General features: G+C 34.2%; 1 protein-coding gene across 2 annotated transcripts in view; it reads left to right on the top strand.

Moving 5' to 3' along the window:
• Positions 1–13,879: 13,879 nt before the first annotated feature.
• Positions 13,880–21,469, top strand: part of LOC145664466 (meteorin-like protein) — a 389,001-nt gene continuing 381,411 nt past the window's right edge. For both annotated transcript variants that reach the window (XM_081731166.1, XM_081731168.1), the window contains exon 1: positions 13,880–14,388. In XM_081731166.1, the coding sequence (XP_081587292.1) occupies positions 14,204–14,388 (185 nt within the window). In that variant the 5' untranslated portion in view covers positions 13,880–14,203. The remainder of the gene's footprint in view (positions 14,389–21,469) is intronic.

Below are 21,469 nucleotides of genomic sequence, written 5' to 3' on the forward strand. Positions count from 1 at the left end.
GCACGTGATATTAGTTTAAATGCACATTATATTATAGTACTTGAAAATCCTCGTAATAAATTACAAATACAATATTTAGCTAGGCAAATATTGCCGCGATATAGTAAAGAAATTGTGAATGTGTTCGAAGAAGAAACACATGAGTCTCGCACTTATTTATTATTTGGCTTAACACAAAAAACAAACAACGCATTGCGAATGCGTACAAATATTTTTCGTGATGAAATCGTGCATGTTTACGCTAACGTAAAAGATATGCATACAAAAATTTTTGTTGAGTATGAGTCAAGATGTTGAAGGTAAAACAACACTACAAAACGCTCCCTGCTCTCTGCAAATACAAGAGTACAAAACGAAAACAAATTTCACAAATGCTTCAGAGGATTTAATAAGAACAATTTCTCAAGCAGCTAAAACACGATAAAAGGAAACTCCTTTAAATTCTCATCCGAAGCAACGTTTACGTAAACATAAAACCATCTTACGTGCTTTATCTCAACAAAGTACGATATTAAAGAAGAAAAGTTGTTAGTAAAAAAAGGTGGTGCGCTTGCACCATTAATTTTGGGACCACTACTTGTAGAAGTAGTCTTTTTAGTTGTTAACAATGTCCGGATTACGTAAAATGATTTTAGTTCCTGAAAATGCTGTACACGAAATTCGATACAATCTTAAATCTATAGATTCACATCAGTCACTTTTAGATGAAGACCTGAATAATATTTTAAAACGTCATGATTTTCGTATACAACAAAAGTGGAAATTATAGCAACAAACTCTGCATCGTTATTTACAGTATACTTCATCTTCGCATAAACCTATTACATTACCTGTTATTCACGAATGAAAAGAAGAAAAAGAAAAATCATCGTCATCATCAACTTTCTAACATGATAACAATACTATATTTTACCATTTCTATCAGACATCTTAGAATCAGTACCGAAAACAAGACATATCAAAACTAAATCTAAAACTAAAACTATTACTAAAACAGTTGACAAGTTCTGATAAAATTCAGCGGGATGTCCGGTATAGTATGTATCCATAGTGCATGTATATACATTACATGCACCACCTCGTTTTGGAACGTAAAAAGTATTATGTTAGTGCACCAAATGAAACATTACAAATGGATTTTGAAGATATGCAAAATATTGCAAAGTATAATAATAATTATAAATACATATTATGTTGTAGTGATTTTTTCACGTTATGCGTATTGGGTTGCGTTAAAACCAAAGTAAGGTCCTGAAATTTCAAAAGCAATAACAAAAAATTTAGAAAATTTCAAATTGCCCGTGTTTAACGTACAAACAGATTTAGCCGGTGAATTTTATAATCGTCATGTGAAACAATTGTTTAAAGAATATGAAATTAATCATTATAGTGTTCATTCTGAAATTAAATATGCTTTACCAGAACGATTTATAGGAACATTAAAAGAAAAATTGTATCGTTACTTTACTGCAAAAGATACTTGTCGATATATTAATTATAATCATCCTTACCATTCAAGCATTTAAATGTCACCTGCGCAAGTAAATGATTCCAATGTTGATTAAGTGTGGGAAACATTATACGGAATAAAATGAATACAAAGAACATAAATTTAGTCCTGGTGATTATGTCCGTGTGCAAGCATAAACATACATTAGAAATGGATATGTACCTGAATGGTCACAAGAAATATTTATTGTAGATAATGTATTAAATCAAATTCCGTCACTTATAAATTAAAAGATTGGAATGGTTAAGAAATTAAAGGTATATTTTATGCACAAGAATTACAAAAAGTAGTTATAAATTCAAAGAAAACTTATCTAATTGAAAAAGTATTAAAACGTAAAAATGGTTGGATGTATGTAAAATGATTGGGATATCCGCGAAATATGAATTCGTGGATTAGATCAGATTCTATTCAGTCTGCAAGATGAATTCAAACTTTATACATGACTTTTACGTTAATCTTCCTTCAAAAACCAGTAGTAAATATTTCGATAATACTGCAGCTTCATTTCAAGTTAAATTAGCACAACCTATTGATTTAAGTGATGATGAATGGGGTGTTGTATTAACACAAATAATTATTCCGTGGAGTTTTTATAATGTTGGCGGAAAGGAAGAAATTATAATTACTACTGTTATTGATGATAAAATTGAACGTTATCTTGTTCCAATAACACAAGGATTTTATTCATCTATTGAATCTATTCTTCAGTTGATTCCTGAAAATGTTTGTATATTACAATATTTACAAAGTAAAAATTAAATTGTTATTAAACACTCTTTAAAATTAGAATGTCAATGTATGATTGGTATTACAGCGGAATCACTACATATTTTTGGATTTATTAATGAAAATACATTTGATATTAAAAATGATGTATACACAAAATTTTGAAATGTTGATTTGATATTAACACGTGGAAAATGTCCATGCACTTAGATTACAATATTCCCAATACAATTAATGTATGCGTTGATATTGTGAAACAGCGACAAAATATAGGCCCGACAGTTCGAAAACTTAGTGTATATAATGCACAACCCGGTCTTGTAAAATCTTTTGTGTTTCACACTCCGCATTATGTTAAAATTGAAAAGAAATATTTTGATACGATAAAAGTAAACTTAAAAGATGAACAAGGATTAAAATTACCATTTCGTTTTGGGACTTCAAACTTGACACTACACTTTAAACAAAAATTCTCTTTAGTTTTAAACGCTAGTACAAATGTATATCCTACAAATATCCCAACACATTTTATTAATCAATTAAAAAAGTATACGACTATCAGAATCAAATTGGTACGTGGGGTTAATTGAAGTACATATTCCATTAACATGTTATAATGTTACCGAAGGTGAAAATGTTATGTGGTATAAATTTAAAAATGCAGTTCCTATGAAAAGTGAAGTTATTGTTGGATATTATCCAACTATTCATCATTTAATAGATGAATTAAACACAGTCTCAACATTTATAAGATTCAGTTTTTCAAATATTATACATGTCGAATGTGGTGAACATGTGGAATCAGTTACATTGTCACCTACATTAGCTTTACAATTAGGTTTTCCTGAACAACCATACGTAGATATTGGATATAGACATCAAATTTTTATTTACACAGGTATTATACAATATCAATTTTTAGGTGAGACAAAAGCACCTTTGTTACGTATAGCAACAATCTCTGATATTAAATACGGAAAAGTTAAAAGCAAGCTAAAAACAATTACCTTTGAAGATATTCATTGTATGCCATTTGAAAAATTTTGCTTTAACACTATCAAAATACTATTAAAACATCACGCAGGGCGAAATTTGCCATTTTGATCTGGGACACTGACCGTAACACTAAATTTTAAACGCTCTCCTGCATCTGTTAAAAATAATAATAAAGATGAGATCAAGACGTGTTTCTTATCAACGTGGACGTGGAAAACAATATTTTTCAGGACCTGTTCATCAAAGGGGACATGGTATATGCAGTTTCTTTAAAGGGTTATTTCGTTTTGCTTTACCATTTCTTAAACAAGGTGCAAAAACTGTAGGGCGTTAGGCATTACAAACGGGTATATAAGTTACAGGTGATGTATTGGAAAATCGTCCATTTAAAGAATCTGTTCACGCTGTTATTAGCTATGCAATTAAATACATGATGATTTCGGAAATTGTCAAGTTACCTCTCACAAAAGTAGAAACAAGATCTTACTATTCCTGCACAAGTCAAGTATTGCAGTCTTGATAATCTCTTCTTGTGTAATGTTCCTAAAGGCCTGGTTATTGGTATCATCTCCAACACAGCTTTCAATGGGAAATCACATCTTAATCCTTGTGAGTTTTGAAACCTTAACGTTAAGAAACTGCAATTACATGTCGATTCAAAATCATTTCCTCCCGACCCCCTCACCCCTGATTTAAATAATCATTTATACCTTCTAAGTTGCTATACTCTGATGTACTATAATGTACTGGTATATATTACCAAAATTATAAACATACTGTTATTCTTGATGAATATCCAAATGGATATGCTATGTATGCCTTTATTCTGTCTTCGTCAGGTGCTTTAGACAATAATACATGGGATGTAGTTCGTGATTTCCCTGTAAATTTAAAAGTATCATTTTCAGAAACTTTAACTGAACCTGTTACATGTATTTTGTATGCAAATTGATTCCTTAGCAGAAATAGACAAAGATAGAAATATTTATACTGATACCACCTTCTAATTTATTCAGTTGAGTATAATGAGGGTTGTTGTGGAATTCTTTGCTTTCCATGACAATGAAGATGAATTTATTGTAAAGGAGCTAGCAATTGTAAATTAGGACGTTCCCTTTTTTCAAAATGGGATCTTTAAACCTCGATATCAATTAAATAAGTTATCTGACCCAATCATAAGTACAAACAAGTATTTCAGTGAGAATGTGTATGGCATTTCCTGGCACGAAGGCGATGTAGATTATTTTCATCCTAAGGAGATACATCATTCATATTGTTCAAATACTACAAGCATTTACACTTACGGAATAACTAGAAAGTTTTCTTGAAGAAATTCTTCAAAGAAATGTTACAGATTTAGAAGAAATAGACTGTCCAAAGTATACTGCATTAGGCTTTCACGTTCACAAGTGTGTGCATAATAAACATCGTTTTGGACGACATAGGTGCAGTGTTTATGAAGCATTACTGTATAGTGAATATGTAAAAGTGTATGATTATGTTTTACATATAATTGTGAAAATTACATACCTACTACAATTAAGAAAAATCTTCATCATCTATTGTGACGAATTTATAAGTGTTACTAACTGATAAAGTAACTGGTGCAAGTGTTACTGGAATTTACCCCATTGACAAACTTCCTGTAATGGTAGAACCACCTGCTACACTTGTGATTAATGTTGATACACCCGGTTCCAGTGGATCCGATCCCAAGAAAATAAAAAAAAAATATCAAAAAGAGTAAGATCTATTTTACAAATAGTCAACAATATCAGGACGTTGATTTTGTGTTGTGCGGATGTTTTGTTTTATTCTTTTTTCATCATATTATTTATTCGCATTGAATTATTTCAAGTGTTTAAAATCTTTAACAAGAAAAAAATTAAAAAGAATGGTGATATTGTTTAGACATGTAATCAAATTTTTAGAAAGAAAACTAAAATTATTATTTTTTCTTACATATATTTCCATTTTTATTTTTAATTATATATATATATTTACAATTTTTAATTACATTTTTAAAAAAATACAATTTGTTTTTAAAAGTTACGTTTCTGCATTTTATTTACAATTGGTCATTACGATCTTGATAATGCAATAATTAATACTGTTGATTTTTCATATTTCTACCAATAATTCAACTATTGTGTTACGATATGCACATCCTGATTTTTTTACAATATTTGTGTGAAAAGAAGAATATTCATTAAATGTGTTTCCAGACAATTCATTTAGTGAAGACCAATGTTTTTTCTAAAACAATAACATTTTCTAATGCAAATATTCTCTTAATCCAAAGAGATTTCCCTAAACCTTTATAATAAATGGTCGAGTTCTTTGCACATAATTGATATACAAGGTTGCGTATGAATGATACAGCGTATCCAGTTTTGCTATCCCACTTCAAACCGTGTAAATTGAATGTTAACCAATTAATTTGTTTTTGATAAACTAATAACAATAAATTAAATTTTATTGGTGATTTTACCAAGCAATGGAAATTTACTGTATCATCGCATGCGATTAGACAAAACTCACGAATAATAAATTCGTTATCAGACATTTTAAACCTTGAATATCAATAATATATTGATTTATGCATGGTGAAATTTCATTTGTGCGCTGAATAAGCAATGGTATAATTTGTCCAACAAATTCTGTATTTTTAAGAGATCAAACGTTTTACGCATCAAGCATATAAATGAAATTTCACTATATTCTTGTTCAAACACTTCAAAAAGTTCACTAAGAGTTTTATGAAGAGATAAGTACATCGCTGCAAATGTTACAGTATTATGAAGATGAGTACAATCATGAAGAGCATTCAATTGGATTATTATTATTACTAAGTATAATTTTATTGTTTTTAATACACAATTCACATGAATATTTTCAGCAGTGCATAACACACATGACACACTACTACTGTTCGAATACATTTTTTTCAATCAGGAATGTCCGATTTCCGTGTCTTTTCTTAGTAAAACGTCCGGTAATTCCGGGTGATAGTCTGTATCATTTAATAACTCCACATATGTTTCATAAAATTTTTCTCTTGTTAATATTCCAATAATGTTTAAGCACAATTATGGTAGCAAATTGTAAAATTTCAAGTGGTACATTACAATGTTTCCATTGTTCGTTAAATTTAACGGTTGTCTCACGGATAACATGAGATAATGTGCTAAATAGGTTTAATTAATAATGTGTAAATATTTAACTCTGTTGCAAATTAGATGTTTTATTGCTGCCATAATTGTGTAATTACATATTAGGATATTGCAACGATTGTGTATAATTAAACGATAAATAGTGGTAAATATTTTTTTGACCGTTGATATATTATTTTTATTATTCTATTGTTCGCTTGTTTCTGTTTTGTGTCTATCGGTACTAGAGAAGAAACACCTCCTCCAGTTCCCTTCCAGGCGGCAATGTACCAAGAACTAACGAAACGTTGTCACGTTGGAACGCAATTGATATACGTTGGAAGAAGAAGAAAGCTGAACGAACTTCTCCAGAAACGATAGATATGCGTCTGCCTACCTCTCTGATAAAATCAAGGCTTCTAGAACCCCATGCTCCACTGGTCAGAATAGCTATTGGAGCAAATATAAACTTATCGAGGAGATTATTGTATTTCCTTTCCTTTTCTGCCTCTCTACGTCTAGCAACTTCTCCAGCATTCACAACGGTCAATGGGAGGCTTGAATGAGCGAATATGTCCGAACATGTAAAATCCCATACTAGAGATTTGCCATTCATCTAAGGTATTAATGTCATGCCATCAGGTCGTTTACCATCGGAACGACAACAGCCTGACGGTTCACGAATCGAAGGAATTCCTGCCGTCGTGAGAGCTCGCAAAATGATGTCATTAACAGATGAATGTCTGGTGTTTCTGCCTATGCTCTTCACGCATGCGAGGCCATACAGGCCGCATAGGGTAACTTGATCCCCGCAAGCTGGACAGCGATGTGGCTCCAAACAGCTGAACCTAGTCTTATGGCTACTGCGATTCGAAAGGTTTCATTAGACATGTGAAGACCTAATTGGGGAGAACGTAACGCATTTAACCATGCACCAGCATGGGGAGATGGCGCAGCAAGAAGTCTAGCTTTATCCTCTGGAACAGCAGCGGATTGTAAAATAAGTTTATGGAAATGTACTGCTATTGGTGTGTACCAAGATGCCTGAGAACCTCTTTTGCTGATTTCTGGAACGTCCGTATCTGTTATATTTATCCATTTGGTAGAGCCCTCTTCAACTATCCTATCTGGGTCCAGGTGGTAGCCTTGAGGAGGGAAAAATTTGATTAAACGAAGGGATCCGTGGTAGGACGCTTACAAGGTAGGAATCCCCATATCAACGGTTCGTCGAATACCAAGGCCTAATCCAACAGGTAAGGATGCTTGCATCCAAGATTCGTCACTCAAGGAGCAGTTCAAGATTGACTCCAGACCCATTTTGAGGATAAGATCATATTTCTTCAGCAGTGGAGTCTCATTCCAAAATGAAAGGCACCGTAGAAAGTAGTTTAGGCGAGGGATTGACAATGATGCACGTAGTACGAATAAAGCTCTGTGCTCAAATCGAGTCAAGACGAAACAAAATATTCTAATTTGGATATTTTGTTTGAAAGCACAGTTGTAAATGAGTGAGAGCAGAACCCAGAAGAAGAGCATCCTGTTTGCTTAGGAGACGTATTCCTGTGGCAACTTCTCCAAATCTTCTGAATAATTGGTCGGATGTGACTTCATCTGATCCAAGAAAGTGCATCGGCAATCTCAGTTCGAGCACTACGAGGGACACGTCTTAGGATGTGTGTAGAGGATTTTAATGACGTCAACAGTTTACCCAAGTTAGAAAACGTTAAATCCTGTGTGCTACCATTGCAGTTAGTGATGCTTACATTTGTGGCTCTACAGTCAGGAAAGCTATTATTATTGATATGAAGACAATCCTCTTCTGCGTTTATGATCGGATGCTTTTTACCTATATGAGTGGCTAATCTTGCATTCACATAAAACTTCCCACAATGGGAACAAGGTAACACCTTCGCAGATCTAGAAGTGGATGACAAGTGGCCTCTGGCAGACTTGCCGGTGCTGGAGTCCAAGTCATTGCCGGGGTTATCGGTTTCACCTGATTCCGCTGAATTAACTGATGGAGATTGAACACTGGTAATGCTGCTTGAAGACTCCATTAGTTCACATCGTATATCTATGTGTAACAAGGTGCACAACAAAATAAAATAATTTTTATCAGTGATAAAGAAGTATTGATGATATTAATATTTGAAAAAGTTTAAATATTCGTTTTTAACGAATTTCCGTTATTTCATTGTTAGAATACTATGTCGGAATTATAACGTTCGATAGTTCTTTTATTTCTTTATAATAAGATAATCACTAAGCCTATTTTTGAACGGATTTTACCATTTTTGTTTAGGAGACATCGTGCGCACGCACATATAACACAAACATGTCCATCAAAAGTAATTTATTTCCTCTCTTTCGACCGAAAACATTGCAGAGAATATTCTTAGGCTCGTACACTGATCACAAAAATAACGTGCAAATACACACATTATTGGAATATTAACAAGAGAAAAATTTTATGAAACATACAAGTAAAACACATCTTCTTCAACACTAGGGCTTGTTATAATACTCCAAGCTCGAGTTTCCAATGATTTAGGGGGGAGGTACATTCATACAATCATGTGCATAATCATGATAGAATCCTTCTCTACAACCGTCGCATTTTAATGTATCGTTAAAGTTCCATTTTTCAATAGCCTTCTTTATACATTCTCGGTCCACTTTTAGACTATTACAACAACAATCTAAACTCCAAAATCTCGATGCTCATGATAATACAGGCGGTGATGAGGGTGGGGTTTCGGAAACTGATAGTGCTGGCGATTCTATTGCTTCAATAACAAATGCTTCAACTGAAGATGATTCGTATATTTCTGATTCAGCATCAGATGATGTTGCTTCAATATTGCAATGATCCTTTTCTCATAGGACTGTATGATGTATCTTTATATATTTTTCCCTTATAACCTGTATTTAGGCAGTTTAATCACCCGGTAATGACGTACACAGGGTAATCACGTGTTCACCTTACGCGACGCCCAAACATGTTTTCTAATAGTTGTCGGCATTCTCTGATGTCTACTCAACCGGCGCCAAAGTTGTTTGCTAATGCGTCGGCGACATTCTCTGATGTCACGTAGCCGTAAGCTCAATACGTTACGTCAGCAACTTTCAATTCCTCTCATACATTCGGGTTCCAAAAGAGAGCGAAAAGCTCAGCTAGTCTTCTGACTTCGGCCAGAAAGGATGTGGAAGACCATGCTCTGTATATTTACCAGCATTAAGCATTTAAATACGTTCACTCTCAAATTTAACAACGAGCTTTTTAGTACGCTCACACAGTGTTCAAGTAATCATTACGAAGGATTTAAAGATACGATAGCTCAAATTAAAAAGTCCGGCATGAATAAAGTTTATTCCCTTCCATCTTTAATATGATCACAGCATAGCTGTTTTACATTATGTGGATGACCTTCGTATCGCATTAAAAACAAATAGTATGATCACAATCAGTATTGAATCACTATCAAAGATTGTTCATCGAGTAACTTACGAGAGAATAAATAATTAATATAATCTCAATCAAATTTTTAGCAACGTGCTTTTAATACGATCCAATTAAGCATATTGTCAACCCCAGGCTATCTTTTCTACTCCAAACCTGGCAGACAAGACCTCAGAACTTGATGTGCTTTTCCGAGGTGTATTTCTTTGTCTTGTAATGTAATGTTAGCTGGCTCAACTGTTGATGGGATTTGTAACATTAGAGTGCAAATGGAAGATAATTCTAATGTGCCATACTATCTTAGAAGTTCTATAGCTTCAATAGATAACTCAGTGTATACATGGCCCAATTCCCTTAGAGAAAAATATTTCAGCACAGACATTATATCCTCGAAAATCTCTTGAATAACTTCACTGTTTCAAAATGTTCAATCCATCTTTGATTAACCAATCTCTTAACCTTTCTGTGACACTCGATGTTTCCTCAAAAACCTGTACAGCAACTTGGCTAATAAAATGTCTTTGACATTCTGGATCGCTAACAAATACAAATTTTCACACTATGAAATTGATGATTATAGCAATGAATATAATGGTCAGGTCTTCGAAGTTCTTCTTGTAATAGCTTTCAACACACACCTTACGTCCTGCCATCACACTTCCAATGTCATAACTCTGAAATTATTTCTTCATTTCGAAATTCTGCTTTACAAATATTTTCAAAGACTTTTTATTGCATACCTTTATTGTAGAATTATAGAAGATAAGTTCTATAATTAAAATAGATCCAATTAATGTTCATGCACCTTTATCTCTCAAATGCCACAACCACTAATATATTTTCCACACCAAAGGAGTCTCCTGTTTCATGTGTATTCAAGCGAAGAAGCCGTGATTCACTTTCATCATATTATTTTCTTATTTTGTCCAGTACCATCTATGCCAACACGTTTTCTGAACTTTATGTGACGTATATTGAGCGATCTGAGGAATATGCATTACTATGGACTTAAGTTTCTAATTTTTTGCAATGTATGCTTCAAGAGTGCTGTAAAAAATCCAGTAGAACTTAATTTATAAGGATTACTGCGAGAAACTTCACTACCTCAGCTACAAACTTCCAATTGACATTTTAATTTTTTCTACTTTCTTCCATTCTGGCTATATGGCCTGCTCAGCTGAGCCTCTTAGACCTAATGATCCTAACAATATTTGTCAAACGGTATGACTTATGCAGTTCCTAGTTATAATGTTTCCGCCATTCCCCATTTCCGTCCTTCCTGGGTCCGAATATTCGTCACATGGTTTCAAATACTTTCAGCCCCTATCAAATACTTTTACAACCATACAGCACAACAAGCATAATTATCTTTTTATATATTATAATTTTTATATTCTTCGACAGAGTTCGGTCCGGACTCCCGAGGGGGTCCGGACCTCCCAAAGCTCATGTGGGACCCTATTGTATTTATGAATATACAATATTTGTTATAATTTGAGTGCAATTTGTCTTAAAATCTTCATATACAGCCTTCTGCATCTGAATGCCCCCCCCCCAAATTTACAGAGAAATCGGCGCCCTAAAACTATTATTTGTTATGTTGTGCACGGAACAAGAAACTGACGCTCTAAAATGCTTTGCAAGTAAAGTTGTGCATAATTTAATTTTTTTGGCGAAGTTAACGATTTGGTAAAGCCACAAAAATTTTGTATGTATTTTAGGCTTTTCTCTTTACCTTTACCATAATGCTGCGTGATAAAACCGAAACAATGTTGAATGTAATTAATCTTCAACCTTACAATTTGGCGTAAAGAAATTACCTAATTAAAAAGATCTTCCTTGCATTTGAACCCCGAATAAAGTAATTTGAAGTATTATTGCAATCTATCAGTGAATATTTTGAATTATTCTTCAGTGTCTTTCTCGTGAATACAAACTTAAACTATATTGATTTTCTCTAAATATGGTCTATCGTTGTTTGGTTATAGCTTCAAAATTCTAAATATGTAATATTACAGATATGTAATCTACCCTCATATCAAACCTGAATCGGTAATGTGGTTCTGTAATTCCACTCTATTTAAGAGAACTTAATGTAGAGGAGAAAGAATATATTGTGAGATATGGAGCCTCATTCCATAGACGCCTTTGCAAAATTTGAAGAATATTTTATAACCCTAAGAAAAATCAATTATAGTTGCAGTGCCGATTATTGCAAACTAAAATGGAGATTTTGCATTGCGCTTACGCAAACCGTTAAGCAAATAGCCCTAATATCTTGCATGATATTCTGTGGATTCAAGCCGAGCGTGAATTGGAGTTACTGGGCCTTATGCAGAGTCGTTTTTATAAGTTATTAATGCCATACTAAAGAGTTCGACTAACGTATGATTCCTGCAGTAGTCAGGCCTTTAGTATGAGGGTAATCATATTTTAAAACGACTCTGCATAATGCGAGCTATGTTTCGGATTCAACAAATAAATATGTTCCATTCTTGATATGTTCGAGCTACATAAGAGCGTAAAACACAAGAATTCAAGCCACAGAAACATACAAATATCACTTGAGAATAAGTAGCTTTCCAGTTAGCCAATAAACAGTAGGGATGATAACTACTGTATGTCACACTCGATCTTTTTTTCTCATTTTTTAAATCGTAATACTCTACGAAATACCATAATTTTGGTCATTGCGTAGAATAAATGCCAGTTACTGAGTTGGCAGCTCTGCAGCAGAAGAACATACAATGATCATCGTCCTTCTTCCTGGAGCGTCAAAACAAACCAGTGATGCCAATTGAAGGGAAATTTCCCTTGGCGCAGGGAAATTTTGAGTAAATTTTGGAGAAAAGGGAAAAAGGGAAATTGCTTGTAATCTCTCAATATTGCAGGGAAATTTGAACCTCTCTTCAGTCATTTATAGATTGAATGTATTTACGTATGTGATTAATCTCATTAAAATTCAGTATACATTCAACTGAATAATAATCCGTTGCACATATTTCACATAAATTCTCACAAGTTATCTTGCTTTGCATTAGTTAATATTTATCAACATTACACGTCGATCAACATATTCAGTTAAATTCGTAACATTACAACAATGCTTATGTAAAATCTTTTATCAAAATTAATCTTCCCATTGTTGAATTAAATGCAATGCAATAAGATGAAATATTTATCAATTAAATTATCATTCCAACTATTATAACAGTTTGGTTTGGATTCGTGTTCGGGGCGTGTCGTGAATGTAAATATGTATATATGGGCGAATACTGGGTCATTAGTGTGTATATATATATATATATATATATATATATATATATATATATATATGTGTGTGTGTGTGTGTGTGTGTGTAAGTTTACAAATTTTCTGGTGATTGTGCACACAGAATTATAAATTCTTAAGAATTCCGCATCTCTGAACTTTGATTTAGTTTGTATTATGCTTACGAACATTCCTCGTGTACAGCCAAAGACAGTAGCAGCTACAGTTTTCTTTGTAACTGTTCGTATTCGTTTCAGTAAATATGGGAGTGCTGTTCTTAAGTAAGTACATACCAAATATATACTTAATGTTTTCTTTGTATCTTAGGTTACATTAATATTAAAATCTATAATATCTAGGATAAAAATTAAATTTACATAATATTTATTTTATATTTTTTATGATTTATTTAGGTTGTCCGTCCTGACCGAGGTATTTATAGGGTTTTCCTCAGTCACACCACGCAAATGCAGAGATTGCACCTTTAACATAGGTCCAGACCTACACCTTTCCATATCCTTTCCCCTCCTCTATCGCGACGCCTTAGAATCCTAAACAACAAATCAAGTTCAAATTCTGCATAAGCTCAAAGGAAGGCTGTCAGGTTATCTGCTTGTATGTGGTTATAAGATTGGGGGTGGAAGCGAAAACGATTAAAAATATGTTTACTAAATACAGTACTTGAACGGTTTGGATGAAGGGAAATTTTGTCCGGAAAAGGGAAATTCTAATGCTTGTGAAGGGAAAACGGCTCTGAAGGAATTGGCATCACTGAAACAAACACAGAGAGTGAGAGGCGAGCGAAAATGTTATTGTAGTAACTGAAGTATTTATTTCGTGCACAACAGATGAATTTAGTCATGATGTGCATGACGAAACGAGGGTGAAGATGAAACAAGTATGGTGTTGTACTTAAGCTTTTTGATGTGTGTTTACAAAGTACCTGTCCACTGTTTATTGTTTTTGTATTGAAGTAAAATCAATGGTATCATTCGTCATTGGTGATGTGTGGCCGAGGTGCAGGTGACATGAGTAATAGTTGTGGTGTATACTTTTATAGTTTGGTGGCTGGTGTTGTGTACCAAAATGACGAAAACCCTGTTACTAACACCATCGTGTGTCCATCTACAATGCAGTGTTTCCCTTAGGGCGGGACCTTCGTTGTTTCTTATCACGGTTGGATGTTTGTTTCTTCTTGTGATGTTTAATTCGTCCGACGGATCGGTGACTGCCGCTGGATTTATGGGTGACGAATGTGATTGGTCGGGAAGGTGAGTATTTATCAGAGGCAATAATTTGTGTTCTAGATTGTGCAATTCAAGAACATCGAGATAGAAAAGGCAAAGTTCTAGATTACTGGTCCCCCTTCCCATTGAGCAGTAATAAAGACAGTAAATGACGTGCCCTGCTCAACCCGCCTTCACTCGCTAACGCTCGCCTGGCACTACTGTGTAAATTAAATGTATAAACTTTAGTACAGAAAGAAACCAACCGAGCTACTAACCTACATGGGCGACCAGTAATCTAGAACCTTCCCGATAGAAGACTATATTTTATATTAAATTCAGGGCCTATGTTAAGCAGAAGGAGTCCAGTTTTTTTTTTTTTTTTTTTTTTTTTTTTTTTTTTTTTTTACTAAAAGGTGTTACAATTTTGTAATCTCTGTTCACATTAAATTAGCTTAGGTTAGATTAGTTTATGTTATATTATGTTAGTGTAGGAGTCCAGGATAAGTTTCAAAAGCTGATAGAATTTCGCTTATTTCTACTAATATTAGGTTAGTTAAGGCTAGATCTGGCTACGTTATGTTACGTCTAAATACTTGCATCATCCATTTCTCCTGTAAACTTTGTGTTTTTTACTTGCTTCTGGACCCTATCTGCTAAACATACTCCATCAATACGCAGACACGAGAGATATTGCTCGATTAATTTTAGCAAAACAGATTCAAACTTCTCTAAACTCAAGGTAATCCGACTGTACTATTATACCCTACGTTACCATACCATTTCAGAACGGTCCTACTTATGAATGCGCAGCTGAAGCGTGTAGTTTAAAGTTTACCCGGAAATTTTATTGCTAAAAGTAAAGCGCACACACATTTCGTAGAGATAAAAAGTGCAGAGTATTATTCGTGCAGGTTCACTTTTCGCGCTCCACTCGAAATAATCGTTGAAAAATTATAATTCTTTCACTAATTTCCTTCTTGTCTCCTAAAACATTTGCGCTGGGTGGCATGAACATTTGTCGCTTGGCATAGATAAAATACAAAGGACCACCAGAACTAACTGCTGAAAAATTACGAATCTTTTACGATTTGCTTATAAATACGCCTTTCGGATGTATGACATAACAACTATAGTGCAAAAACAAACCAACGTGTGCTAGGTGGCGACTAAAAAGCACGAACCCTATCTAACCGAGTCAGTGCAGGGCGAAACTGGTGGGATGCGTTCGAGGGAAGCAGGCGTGTCAGCGATGGTGAGTGTACGCATAAGCAGGATAGTGAAAAGAAATAGGTTTTTGTAAAGATATGTGTTTCAATAGTACTTGTCATGGTTTCATACTAATAACGCTCCACTTGTAAACGTAAAATATAGCTTCTGTACACTGTGCAGAAATACGCCGCCGGTGGAAAATAACATCTAATAGAGTCATCTTTCATGTGCACTCACTTATTTTATCCATTAAAGCTTTCACAGGTAAAATTAAATACTTTGCATGAAAAGACTGTAGAATTAAATATGAAGTAATACACATGTATTCTATGTTTACAAGTGTAGGATTACTAGTGTAAAATCGTTAAAGTGCTTTACTACTTGTACAATAAGTGAGTGTATATAAAGGACGACTGTATTAGAGACTATTTTCTACCGGCGATGTATTTCTGTACAGTATACAGAAGTTGTATTTTATGTTTACAAGTGGAGCGCTACTAATACGAATCCTTGATAAGTGCTATTGAAACTCATATCACTGCCAAAAACCCACGATTTTCACTCCCGCTCGGGACCCAGCTTCGCCCTGGACTGACTCGGTTCGATGGCATTCGTGCTTTTTTTAGTGGCCACCTAGCACAGGTTGTTTCGTGTTTTTGCACTGTAGTTTTTATGCATATAGGTGCATCGGGACTTCGTATTTATATGCAAATCATAAAAGAGTTACAATTTTTCAACTATTGCTTATGCTGGCCCCCTTGAATTTTAACTTTGCGTATAAATACGTTTGACATGCCATAAAAAGTACAGTGCAAGAAACAAATCAACTTGTGTTGGTGCTATCTAACCGAGTCAGAACAGGGCAAAGCGGTAAAGAGCAGCCGAGTTACCGACGATCTGTATACACATAAACGATGATGTTGCAAAAAATACTATGTCAGGTTAGTTACTTTCAGGCCCGTATTTACGACACTTCTTGTTAGATTTAGTAATCTTTGCCGCTCCACAAAATACGAGGAATTATCCTGTACAGACATGAGTTGTTATAAAAGTGAAAATAGAAATGTAACATACTTCAAATGCTAGTGCCATATTTGAATAGGGGACATCTCCCTAATGTTTGATATGAACAAAGCGTCTACTTAAAATAGTTCGAACAGGATGAAGAATGATGGTACCAACATTCATAATTAAGAATTAAACTTTCCTGATTTGTACAGGTTAGTCAGTAACCCCGTAAATTTATATTTCTGGACAAAGAAGGCGTTAAGGAATTGTGTTTCTTATTTTTTGGGAACGTGCCCACCAACGACACAGATAGTGATGTGCGTTTTAAATGATTGTGCCTGAGGAAAGCATGCACAGACCTCTGCTGCGTAGTCACAACAAACTTTAATTGCAACATTGCCCGATCAGGTCTGCTCAAAAGCTGGAGAGTCCGCTGGGGCGTGAGAGTGCTTTCGTAGGAACCAGAGGCGTTAGCAAAGTTAGGTATGCGCAGAAGTTACAATTGCATAGTAATGAATTAGCTATTATGTTTAAGCTCACACGTGACTTACGTGTTCATTATCTACATAAATACTAGATCGTTCAGAAACTTCGTGGCGTCAATGAAACAGTATGTATTACTGCTTCAAAATGCATATATTCTTCAGCACATTCTCGTTGGGCTCAATGAAACATATTTATCCCGTTTCTGATATGATTTTCCTTAAGACCTCGAAAATACCCATCCAGATTTGATGAAAAACGCTTGCCGAATAGAAATTGTTTGAGGTTTGGGAACAGATGAAAATCAGGGGGCCAGATCTGATGAATATGGTGGAGGGTCTTAGAATTCTTAATGTAATTCCTTCAATTTGGCCATTGCAAGAACTCCTTTGGTAACTGGTACATTGTTTGCGTAAAACATATGGTTTTCTTCGCTAAACCATATCTGTTCTCCAGACTTTTTGCATCTAGTTAATCCAAGTAATACCCGTCTGTTGTTGTTTTACCGGTTTGAAGGGAATCAATTAACAAAATTCTCGTTGCGTCCCAGAAATATGATGCCATAACCTTCTTCGATGATTTTGACTCCTTTGAAGGTAAACAACTGAGCTCAGTCACCTCTGCGGTTGGTTGTTGCGATTCAGGATCATAGTAATAAATCCAAGTCTCATCTATAGTTATGAATCGACTCACAAAGTCAGCTTTATTCCTTTGAAAACGATGCAAATGTTGAGAAAGTTCTATTTGAATGGATTTTTGATCTGAATTAAGGCGGTTGGTCGAGTCGAGTCGAGTCGAGTTTTCCCCTATCTAATAACCAGGGTTGGCAAAAACCATAGTTTTTATTAAAAAAAACCAAAAAACCGTTTTTTTTTGTTTAAACCAGGTTTTTATGGTTTAAATGATTTGCTCTATATATTCATATCATATATGGACAGAAATAAGTTTGTTTCGCGTTGATGTTATTATGCAACAACCGGGTTATGCTGGAAGGGGTCACATAAGCTTAAAGCGGAATAAAAACCGCTTCTCGAGTTACATCCGAGAGAAATTGTCCTCCATTTGAACTCGGAACCAGGACTAATTGGCCACAAATGCGATACGTCTGCCGACTCACTCGCGAAGGAATCCTGATAAAAAAAATACGTTGTACTGATCTTTACATGCTTCTTAATATAACTGTCAAGAGTCATTTCAGAAGGACAAAAAGATAAACAGTTGCACAAGTGAAACCATTACACAGAATTAATTACATATGAACAATTTCAAAGTACGACGGAGTACAGAAGAACTAATCTAGTTCAAGTTAGTTAACAACGACTTTTATTGGTCCAAATTAAAGAAATACACCGACTTAATCTGCATATCAATAAGAAAAGGGAATTAAGATACGAATTATTTGAGTCCACTTTGGCTCAGACTCATTTATACATAAATAGATACCAAAGATACTTATTTCACTAAACGCCTCTCGTTGGGTCTGTATGATCCCCCCCTCCCCCCACGCAAAGTACGGCATTTTCGATGTATTTTATCAATAGTAAACATTGAAACGAAACAATATTTAGAATTTTTCTTCGATTGCAATTACATAACAATAATAACAACTACAAAAAAATCACAAAATAAACATTTATAAACTTGTAGAAAAAAGTTGCTTTTGTAGTATAATCTTTTTGAGTAATGAATGGGGAATTTAGGTCTGGATATAATACGAATAATATACGGGAGTGAAACGTGATAACCCACAAATGTGTGTTCATCAAGATTTTACAAACACTTACACTTTTACGAACATTTTTTGTTTTTTGGTTTAAACCAGTTGTTTTTTTTTTGAAAAAACCAGCTGATTTAAACCTTGGTTTAAACCAGCCAACCCTGCTAATAACATTGGAACTTTTTTCGTGTTTTTCTCAGCAAGCATTGAACAAATCCTTACAAAAGCTTGCATGCAATCAAGTCGGTAATAAAGGATTCATTATATGAGCTTATAGTTTTACTAAAGGCCTCCAATTAAGTTATTCATTCCCCCCCCTTTTTTTTTTCATGTGAAGATTTGCGACAGTGGGATCTCTGTATCTCCCTGTTTGTGTTAGCAGCGTGCGGGAAATTTGGGCTAGCCATTTAAAACAGGTTTTTAAACTCTCCATATCACATCTGTAGAATGAAATTTTCTAGCCCTCTCGTCTTTTTCGAGGACAGATTTATGGCACTGAGAAGGAGTGGGCGCTCTTTATTTTCTTTGCTGAACCTATTGCTTTTAGTATATTCGTCCAGTCTCATTCGGAGTTTTTGTGGTTACTTTCAAACCTAGCAAGGCGCCCCTTGCATCTCACGTATTTCAGTCTTACACCTGATGGTTGGTCATACAAATATAAATTAGCAGACTATTGTGATACCGGATAAATTTCCTGTATGGGGGCCGCGGTGGCTCAGTGGTAGAGCGTTCACTTCTGATGCATGGCTCGCGCCAAGTGAACTTTGTAGTGGGCAAACACCGTTTGCGTGATTTTTCTCGGGGTTCTCCCGTTTCCTCCCACTTTCTTCATTCCACCATTTCATTAATTACCTATCCTCACCGTCTCCTTTAGCATAGCCGGCATAAGTGTGGGACGTAAAACTTACTTTATTTTCAAATTTCCTGTGTGAAATAATAATAATAATAATAATGATACGAAATCCGTGGCACAAAAGATTGTAACGAGCACGGAATATCACTACAGCTTTGACACTAATAACTTAGTTAAAATGTGTGGTCACCTCATCGGTTCCTCCTTGCCGGTTTGTTTCCCTGACCGGAGACTGGCCGCGCTGTCGACATCAGTGGGGTTTTCACGTGGAAAACACTCTTTGGCTTTTGTAACCTCACAGAAACAAGTAAGCCAGTGGATATAGCATTTTGGAATAATTATATATGTGTGTATGTATTTGAAACTGTGAATAGTAGTATAAAATATTTGTGCTAAATAATGATCATTTCATTTTTACCACATACGAAGGAAATTTAGAAATAAACTCTTTTTGTTACACAAATATGTTCTTAGCGTGAATCCTATCGAGTTCTATTCCTAGTGATGACAGAGTTTTCGGTATTGATTCAGTATCGTGAGGCAATTGGGAAACTAAAGAACTCATCACACATTACCCTTCTACCAAAGCACATTTGCAGGAGAAAGTAAAGTGTAGTGTCAGGGATTCTTTTACTACACAAGAAAACATCTATACATAATGAAATATGTACTGTTAATGTAGATACAAACGCCATTTTCTTATTATTACTTTTCGAAATATTAATGGGGAATACGGACTTAATAGTGTTACCAGCTAACAATAACCATGTAACTTACGCACTCTAAATATGAAATATTTATTTTCTAGGTGGTGAACGCGAAATTTCATCTATAGATACAACACATATGATAGGTACAACGTATGAGCATAACAGTTCAGCGAGGAAATGTGGCTTCCATTTTAGGCACATTACCTCCTGGAAAATTATTAGAAGAAGTTTTCCTTTTATAACTGACTGTTCAGAATTTATTGTTTATCTTTCTGTAAAAAAAAATGTCAAATATATTCCAATAAATTATTTATATATTAAAAAAAAAACACATATACAAATAGTACAACATAGATTATTAACAGAATAATTTTAATTTTATGCATTATCTTTTCATGCTTCGTTTTAAAATATAGGGCTTTATTTTGTTGAAATACGCCAATTTGTTAACGTCACATATTAAACTAAAACATTATCCTATAAATATAAAAAATATGTGATGGAATACTTTGTTACATCAAGCCACAGCATTATGTAAATGAAGTTGTTAAAAACTAAGTAAATAAGCAGTATAATCAAAATGCTAAATATCAGCGAACCACTGTTCACAATTTAAATATCTAAGAGCATACTGCAAAATCCGTAAGCAAGCTTCTACTTTGAAAAAAAGGTAAACAAAATTCACAAGGCCACGCTAAACATAAATACAGGAAAAATTAAATAAAAAATGTTATTAGTAAAATTTCTACCCCTCCCCTCCAAAATTGTCTCAAATCAAATAAGTATCTTACTTATAAATTATACTGCTCAGTTTTTAACTTTGTTGATAGGTGGCCAAAGTTACACTCGAAGTATTGACTTCAATCAATATAAATAAATCAAACAAAACGCTACCATTTCACATTTATTTATACAATGAGTATGTCATAGTTTTTTTAAAATTTAATTTTCATTTAATGTATTATTTTTAAAAAAGTAATAATTTGGTTTCAAATGTTATTTTCACGCAAAAAAGAAAGGAAAAATATACTATGGCAAATTAAAGGGAGATTACAGTATATAAAACTATTTTTTGTTATATTATACTATGTACACCTTGTCTCAAAAAGGTTGAGCGCATTCTTTATTGCTGTTTCGAGGCAA

Source organism: Thermobia domestica, chromosome 11 (assembly GCF_964235325.1).
Source record: "Thermobia domestica chromosome 11, izTheDome1.hap1.1, whole genome shotgun sequence".
Lineage (NCBI taxonomy): Eukaryota > Metazoa > Arthropoda > Insecta > Zygentoma > Lepismatidae > Thermobia > Thermobia domestica.